The sequence below is a fragment of the Orycteropus afer genome, unplaced genomic scaffold, assembly GCF_000298275.1.
Source record: "Orycteropus afer afer isolate SDZICR_OR568_19922 unplaced genomic scaffold, OryAfe1.0 scaffold00085, whole genome shotgun sequence".
Lineage (NCBI taxonomy): Eukaryota > Metazoa > Chordata > Mammalia > Tubulidentata > Orycteropodidae > Orycteropus > Orycteropus afer.
The window spans coordinates 3,754,813-3,763,747 of record NW_006921672.1 but is presented as its reverse complement, the minus strand read 5'-3'; the positions used below and the strand labels follow the sequence as shown (position 1 = coordinate 3,763,747).

The following is an 8,935-nucleotide window of genomic DNA, read 5'->3' as shown; positions in this document are numbered from 1 at the left end:
CGTACGAGATGGGAGTACCAGCTGCGTCCCTGTCCCTTCGTAAACTTTGCCTCAGCCAAGACTCAGCCCCTCGCCCGCTGGCCCGTAGGGGGCTCACGGGCCGCACCCTTTGTCCGGGCGGCCTTCCCTCCCCTCCTCCCCAGGCCCCTCTGCTCCAGCTGGCACGCCTCGGGGTTGGTCCGTGGCGGGTCCTTTGGCCTCTGGCTCGCCACCACCGGAGCCAGCACGTGACCAGCGCGCTAAACCGGACGCGGGACGGGTCTTGGCCTTGTCGCCCCGCCCTGCATTCGCGCGCCCTGGCTTTCCCTCCATGAAATCCACAAACTCTTGCGCCCCAAACTTAGGCTCGGATGGTTGGAACGCGAGACCCGCCTGGGGCTGCCGCCCGGGCCCTGGGACCTAGACAGAAATCCCGGCAGTTCTCGGAGGGTGGAAGGAGGAGGGCTGCGGGTCCGAGGGAAGGTGGCCCGGCACGGGGCCGCCTCCTCGCCTCGCCTCGCCTCGCCTCGCCCCGCCCCGCCCCGCCGGTCCGAGTTCTCCGCCACCCATAGGCAGAGACGACCCTTCCCGCCTCCCCGCCAGCCCCCGGCACGCCCCGCCTTGGCTCACTTTAAAAATTTTTTCGGCCCGGGACGTAGGGCAAAACGAACCATGGCTGTTTGCATCGGGATGCTGCGCCTCAGGAGACTGTGCGCGGGGAACCTGGGGGTGCTGGGGGCCCGGGTCGTCCTCGCCCGAGGCTGGCGGGAAGCGATCTTGCAGGGCGTCCGCCCTCTCAGGTACCGCCCCGGGAGGAAGGGGGGCGGGGCAGCCCCCCGGGAGGAAGCCGTGGGGGTCCTGCCGAGCCCTCAGCAGCCCCACCTCTGGATGGCGTGAACTGGGGAGGAGTATCCCTCCCCACACCCCGCACCCTAGCACCTAGGCAACAGGAAAAGCCAGCCTAGTCCGCGCGGGCTGGCCCTGGTTCTACTCCGAGACTCTACATTCTTCCCATCATGCGCACGTAGAGGGCCAGGACCGCCGGCCTTTCGTAGTCTAGCCTGAGAGGGAAAGGCAAGGCCAAGGCTGGGCCGGGTCCCTAAGACACTGCCTCTGAGCTAGACCCCCTTCGGAGATAAACTTGGAGAGTTTGGCTTCCCTCAGCCACTAAAATTAGTGTCTCTCGCCCCTTATCAGCTGCTGGTAAACACTGAATTTGCTCCTTCTGAGAAGCCCTGCTCAGTCAAAGTAGACCCGATGGCATAGGGGTTGGTTTGGAAGGAGCCCTGGTGGCTCAGTGGTTAAGCATTCGGCTGCTAACCAAAAGGTTGGTAATTTGGACCTGCCAGCGTTCTGGAAGGAGCTCTGGTGGGTAGTGTCTAAGGCATTTGACTACTAACCAGAAGGCTGGCAGTTCAAACCCACCAGCCACTCCTCAGAAGGAAGGTTGGGCAGTCTACTTCTGTAGTGATGTTGTTATGTGCCATCGAGTCGGCCCCAACTCATAGCGACCCCTTCTTGGGTTTCCGAGGCAGTATCACTATGGAAGTAGATTGCCCCATCTTCCTTCTGAGTAGTGGCTGCCTCAGAAACCCAAGAAGGGGTTGCTATGAGTCAGATCTGACTCATGACCACCACCACACCACAGCATTCTGGAGGAGAAAGACGGAGCAGTCTGTTTCCATAAAGATTAAACCAAACCATACCCACTGCCATCGAGTCAATTCTGACTTTTAGCCGCCCTCTAGGACAGAGTAGAACTACCCCATAGGGTTTCCAAGGCTGCAAATCTTGGAAAGGCTGCCAACCTTTTGGTCAGCAGCTGAATGCTTTAACCACTGCACCATCAGAGCTCTCTTCTGTAAAGATTATAGCTTAGGAAACCCTGTGGAGCAGTTCTACTCTGTCCTGTAGGGTCATTATAGGACACTCGAGGGTACACAACAACAGCCTACTCCCAGGACTGTTTTCTTCTGTCCTAGGTGCAAGAAATGGGGCCAGTGTTGGCACCCAAAGAAGATGTGGTTAGGATAAGGAAAGCTGACTTCCTGGTGTGCCAGTCCCAAGAGTCCTTTAAGACTGCAAACATTTACTTCACACAGAGCTGGGCTCCCTTGGATGCAATCAGTGGTGGTTATCTTCAGAACCCAGCAGGAGGAGGCTTGAGCACCACTGAGCCTGCTATCAGTTCTGCCACCCAGACAGGACATAGTACTAAGACTGTGGCCAGGACCCAATTTGGGGCACCAGATGGGGTGAGGGCCTGGGTAGGAAAAGGGGAGAAAAAGCCTAAACGAGGCTTTCTGAGAGAACTTGATTTAGTTAAAAAAAAAAAAAAAAAAAAAGTTGAGGCGGGAATAGTTGGAGGGAGATGCAAATTCCTCTTGGCTAGAATTGTAAGACTATAACAATTTGAACTTGATGACTTCCTGAAAGCTAGAAAGCTTATCAGGCTTTAACGTCTTTGGTATCACTACACGTCGTTTTCTGGGGAAGCCCAGTGGGTTAAGGCAATGGTGGTTCAATGGTAGAATTCTTGCACTCCATGTGGGAGCCCTGAGTTTGATTCCCAGCAAATGCTCCTCATGTGCATCCACCACCGTCTGTCAGTGGAGGGTCGTCTGTTGCTGTGGTCAGAGCTCTGCGTCAGTCAGCTGCCATCTTTGAGGGAGGCAGCACTGCCTGTTTCCTGCTTGGGTTAAAATCCACCCTGAAAGAGATTGGGTTGCTGTACAATGTGAACGCTGCCCTTGTTTCCATTGGCGATGATTGTTTCCAGTCAGTTCAAAGCCCTGGTTATGATGCTGAACAAGTTTCAAAGGAGCTTCCAGACTAAGACTGACTGGGACTGACTGGTAAGAAAAGATTGTAGGTTTACTTCCAAAAATCAGCCAGTGAAAAAACCCTATGGATCTCTGGATCAAAATAGTCCAACCCACAACAGATCACAGAGAGAGCACAGGACCGGGTGGTGTTGTGCATGGGGTCTCCGTGAGTCAGGGTCGCTAATAACAAGGCTGGTCAGTAGATGGGATTTGGATGAAAATATCTGGGTCCTCATGTAACTGTCACTCCCTGCCTGCCTCCGTAGGGACCTCTACCATCCCTAGCCTCCAAGCCCCACCTCAAGACTCCAGGGAGCCCTCAGACCTGAAAGGTTCTCAGGGAACCCCCAAAGTATCTGTATTTTGTGATGCTAATCAGCCCACCTCAGGCAGCATTCCTGACCTTTAACTTCTTCCAGGAGAAATGTAGACAAAGCGGGTCCCTCACTTACTACAGGCCTGCAACCTCCGAGTCTAGAGGGATGGGGAGGGGGTATCTGTCCCCAGAGAAATTCTGTCTCTGTGTCAGAAGAAACCCATTGATCCAGTTAGGTTAGATTTCTCAAGTGTTTGGCCTAATTCCTTCCTATTCCTTCCACCCTCTTGTGCTTGAAACCTTTTCAGCTATTTGTGGTGGTTTCACCTGATTTCTCTCCTACTTCCTCTCAGAAACCCTCAGTCATCTCAAAGGTTCAACAAACATTCCTGAGAACAGATGTCATGTTATCTGTGGTGCTGTGAGTATAGAGAACATAGATCACAGTCCTCAGCCCTCGTGGAAACATAAATCAACACACGATCCATTGGGTGTTCTGAGTATCATGGAGCAAAAACCTCCTGGCTGCTGTCCTCAGCTTTTCCTGATCTGGTCACACGCAAGCCTATTACCTTTGAAGGCAAACTGACTTGAGTTATAGCCAGCCCTGAGTCCTCCACCTACTGGCTACATGACCTTAGGCATGTTAGCTAACCTCTGAGTCAGGTTAGACTGCCACTAATACTACTTACTGCTGGTTGTGGGAGAGGTTGACAAAGGTTTGTTTTTTTTTCCCAGCCTTTCCTTTGGAGCAGGGCTGGTCACTGAGAACCTTCAAATGTGTCTGGGTAGAATTCCAACTGATTTGATAGGACAGAAGGATCCACTTTTCAATGGTCTCTATCTTAGACCTGGTTATCTCTCCTGGCCAGTTGGCAAGATGGTGGCTCTGCCGGCCAAAGTCCAGTCCTTGGGCCTACTGGACACCCCCTTGTCCATCAAAGACAAGGCTTTCCAGGCCTTCTTCCTTTGAGGAAAGAGGAGCTGTCCATTGTTCTCTGGTTCCCCGAACCACCCACTCCTCCCTTGTCCACACACCTCCTGCCCCAAGGAAGGTCCAAATGGGCTAGTCTGGGGCTTCAGGGAGACTTGGAGAGAGGAATCCAAGGAGACATCTGGAGATGAGCACGCCTCCTCCACACCTCCCCAAAGGGTGACCTAGGACTGCCTTGGAGACAGCTGCATCCAGTGTGCTGGGAGCATTCAGAGTTGGGGAAGAGGAGAGAGCAGTGGCTTAAGCCTTCCAGTATTGGGTATGATGCTCAGAACTGGGGCTCCAGTGACACAGTGCTGATGGTAGTGGTGGAAGACTGAGTGGGCTTCATGAACCACCTTCCAGGGAGGGAGATGACTGTCATTAGATGATATCAGTAACTTAAATGTTATCTTTCTGTGAAAGACTTGCATTAAGCCAGAAAGTGTTTGGGTGGAAATTATAAGTAGTTACAAAAAGTAGATTCCTCCTATAATCTCCTAAAGACAATTTACGAATGATTTGGTGATGATACTCCTATTCATTCCACCAAAGATTCCCGCAGTCTAACAGTAACAATAGAAAACAAGTGATACACTCTCACACTGTGATCAGGGAACGTCACATCTGCTTTGGTTACTGTTCCCTCCTTGTATACTCGGTAGGTGTGCAATGTACTGTGGAGGGTGCCATGGGGGTGACAAAGATGAATGCACTTGCTTTCACTCTGCCTAAGAGAGATGGTGCAGGGGAAGGCCGCAGACTCAGATTCAAGCACAAAGATGCTTGTCACTAAGGATGTCAGTCAGAACAAGGAAGAATCTGATTGGTGGGAATGAGATTAGGAAAGCCTTCCTAAAGAGAGATCCCCAACCTTCATGTCTATTTGTTGTTGTTGTCATGTGCCGTTGAGTTGGACCCGACTCATAGCGACCCCTCCTTGGGTTTCTGAGGCAGATCACCACAGAAGTAGATTGCCCCATCTTCCTTCCAAGGAGCGGCTGGTGGGTTTGAACCGCTAGCCTTCTGGTTAGCAGTCAGATGCCTTAGGTACTACACTACCAGAGCTCCCATGTACTAAGCCCTCCTAATTTCCTCATGTTATTTTATTTTAATCTACAAGCAGAAACTTTGGAGCGTGAGAGATCTGTATTCACGTGAACCGATTTTCTAGCTGAGTAGTTTTGGCACTTAGCTGAACTTCAGTTTTCTCAGGTATGACAACCATTAAATGAGATTTCCTAAGAAATAGCCAGGTGCCGAGGAAATGTTTAAGCCAGTGCAGTGGCGACCTATTTTATAGCCAGTAAGAAGTTCTGGTGGCACTATGGGTAAGGCATTTGGCTGCTAACCAGAAGGTCATTGGTTAACTCACCAGCTGCTCTGTGGGAGGAAGATGAGGCAATCTACTTCTGTAAAGATTTATAGCCTTGGAAACCTATGGGTGTTGTTATGAGTCAGAGTCAACTCAGTGGCAGTAGTATTTTTTTTTTTTTTTGAATATTCATCAGCAAAGCAGCTCTGGTGGTGCAATGGATAAGTGCTTGGCTGCTAACTGAAAGACTGACAGTTTGAACCCAACCAGTGGCTCCGGAGGAGAAAACCCAAAACCAAACCCACTGCCACTGAGTCAATTCCAACTCATAGTGACACTATAGAAGAGTGTAGAAGAGCCCCGTAGGGTTTCTAAGGCTGTAATCTTTACAGAAGGAGACTACCACATCTTTCTCCTTCAGGGCAACAGGTAGGTTCAAACCTCTGACCTTTTAGTTAGCAGCTGAATGTGTTAACCACTATACCATCAGAGCTCCTGGTGATCTGCTTCTGTAAAGGTTACAGCCCAGGAAACCCTAAAGAACAGTCCTACTGTGTCATGTAGGGTTGCTATGCATCAGAATTGACTCCATAGCACACAACAGCAACAGCTCATGCAGCAATGGCTTTGCACTCTACTTCAATGACACCAAGGTCCACAGTTTAGGAACCGTGGCTGGCATATAGGAGGGAGGGCATTATGGCAGAGGGAATCGCCTAAGCAAAGGTGAACTTGCTCAGGATATGTTGACAAGCCTGTGTTTATTCTGAGTGCTGGGAGAAAGAGCTATTTTTGCTGATCACGTGTTCAACAAGCCAATGTATGGCTGTGATTTCATCTCTCAAGTGGGCCTTGCTAGGGGAGTGTCCTGCAGAATGACAGGAACTAACTATTCTGCCAGCTCCTCGCCCTTTGGGAAGAAATAAGTTGTGTTTCTAGTTTACTAATTGTGTCTTGTGAATCTAGTTGGTTCTCGTGTGTTTCTCAATTTGGGAATTAGATGACAGGGAAGCAAGTCTTGATCCTACCACAGCTAATTATAAGTGACTTTACAAGTTATTCAGCCTCTCTGGACCTTGGTTTCTTTGTAAACAGACCAGTTGGACAAAAGGCCAGTTATATTTCCTCCCAGCCTTGCCATACTGTGATTCTCTAGGCCTCTGTCAGTGGATAGAAAGCATGCGGCATATGAGCTAAGATCAGATCTTTTGTGTACCTTCATGATCCCATCAAGGGGCAAAGTCCTGAATCAGCACCCCCTCCAATCCCATTCCCTCTGTGCCTGAGGCCACTGTTGCTCCATCCGGATTTCCCAAGGGAAAGTCTACAGCATGGATGTCTCCCACTCCAGGTATTTTGTTGTTGTTGTTATGTGCCGTCGATTCGGACCCAACTCATAGCGACCCCTCCTTGGGTTTCCAAGGCAGTATCACTACAGAAGTAGATTACCCCATCTTCCTTCCGAGGAGTGGCTGGTGGGTTTGAACTGCCAGGCTTCTGGTCAGCAGTCAAGTACTTTAGGCACTATGCTACCCAGGTATTTTAGGCCTCTAGAAATGTCTTCTTGACAGAGTTTGCTAGACTCAAATAAATATTTCCTGTATACTTTCTCTACATACACACAGACACTCTGGATTCCATTTAAGATGCTGAAAATGGAAGCTTCTACTAACATAGAGTATCTTATTCAAAGTTTTTTTGTAGCCCTTATTACTAGGAAGTTCCTTGTCATCTCTGTCCTTTGTGGGCTCTCCAGTCCTTCAGGGAGGTTATGGTTGGTGGTGGAAAGGTCATAAGGCTTTAACATTTTTTTTTTAGAGAATTTTTGAAGTATAATTACATATAGTAAAATGCACAGATCTTAAGTGTACAGTTCAATGAATTTTAACAAACGTTTATACTCATTATTTGACACCTCAATGAATATGTAGAATTTGTCCATCACTCTAGAGCAGTGTTGTTGTTAAATAGATATGTAATGTGAGCCACATAAACCAAAAACCAAACTCATTGCCATGGAGTTACTTCCAGCTAATAGTGACCCCCATTGGGTTTCTAAGGTGGTAATTTTTTTTTCCCCTTTTGACTTCCTTTTTTTTTAAAAAAAAAAAAAAAATGTGATTTGAATGAAAGTTTACAGAGAAAATTCATTTTCCATACAACAGTTCATACACATTTTGTTTCATGACATTGACTGCAATTCCCCACAATATATCAGCTCTCTTCCCAGTTCCTCCCTATAGTTACCTCTTCCCTGTATCCTTCCCTCCCATGCACTCTCCCCACCTCCCACCCCCAGCTATCTCCCTGTGCAAACACTGCCCTTCTGTTCTCCCATGATTGATCACTCCAAGGAGTATATCTACCCGATGTAAGTATTCAAGTATTCACCCCATATGCCTGTTGCTTGGCTCAAAGCCACAAGAGTGAGTTCAGTTCCAGACTTGAAGGGTAACCATAGTTTCAAGGGTCTCACCAGCCTCTATCAGACCAGCAAACCTGGTCTTCTTTTTATGATTTTGAGTTTTGTTCCACGTTTTTCTCCCACTCTACCCAGGATCTCCTACATAGATCCACCTCCAAGTGGTTAATAGTGATAAGCTGAGCACTATCTAGTTCTTCTGGTCTCATGGTCATATAAGCAGAGGATGGCATAGTCTACCAGTCCCTTGGACTGATTTTTTCCATATGTCTTTGTTTTTCTTCATTTTTCTTTGCTCTGGGCAGAGACCCATTGTTGCATCTAGATGACCATTTGCAAGTTTTTAAGACCCCAGTCGCTATTCACCAAAGTAAGATGTAGAGCAATGTTTTTGTGTAGTATGTTATGCCAGTTGAGCTTGATGTGTCCCTTGCGACCATAGTCCGTCCCAAAGGGCTATAAATCTTTACGGAAGCAGACTGCCTCATCTTTCTTCTGAGGAGCAGCTGGTGGGTTCAAACAACTCACAGTTTGGTTAGCAGCTGAATACCTTAACCATTACACCACCAGAGCTCCTTGTGAGCCACATATATAATTCAGTGCCTAAGGCATTTTACTGCTAACCAGAAGGCTGGCAGTTCAAACCCACCAGCCACTCCTCCAAAGGAAGACTAGGCAATCTACTTCCGTAGAGATACGCCTCGGAAACCCAAGGAGGGGTTGCTATGAGTCAGGATCGACTCAACGGCAGTGAGTTTGGTTTATTTTTTCTTTTTTTTTTAGTTGTTGTTAGGTGTTGTTGAGGTGGTCCAACTCATACAACAGAATAAATGAAATACCACCCTGTCCTGTGCCATCCTCACAGTTGTTACTACACTTGAACCCATTGTTGCAACCACTGTGTAAATCCATCTCATTGAGGGTCTTCCTCTTTTTCACTGACCCTCTGCTTTACCAACCATGATGTCCTTCTCAAGGGACTAGTCCCTCCTGATAACGTGACCAAAGTAGCTACATTAAAAAAGTAAGAAGAAACAGGAGCAATGAATTTTAATGATGTACTATTTAATTTAATCCGTTATATCAAAAAGATTATGATTTTCAG

The 8,935-nt window shown here is 48.4% G+C and overlaps 1 protein-coding gene across 1 annotated transcript in view; it reads left to right on the top strand.

Moving 5' to 3' along the window:
* The first annotated feature begins 651 nt into the window (after positions 1-651).
* ACSF2 (acyl-CoA synthetase family member 2) overlaps positions 652-8,935 on the top strand; it is a 42,098-nt gene continuing 33,814 nt past the window's right edge. Inside the window, exon 1 of the mRNA XM_007941912.1 lies at positions 652-779. Within this exon, the coding sequence (XP_007940103.1) occupies positions 652-779 (128 nt within the window). The remainder of the gene's footprint in view (positions 780-8,935) is intronic.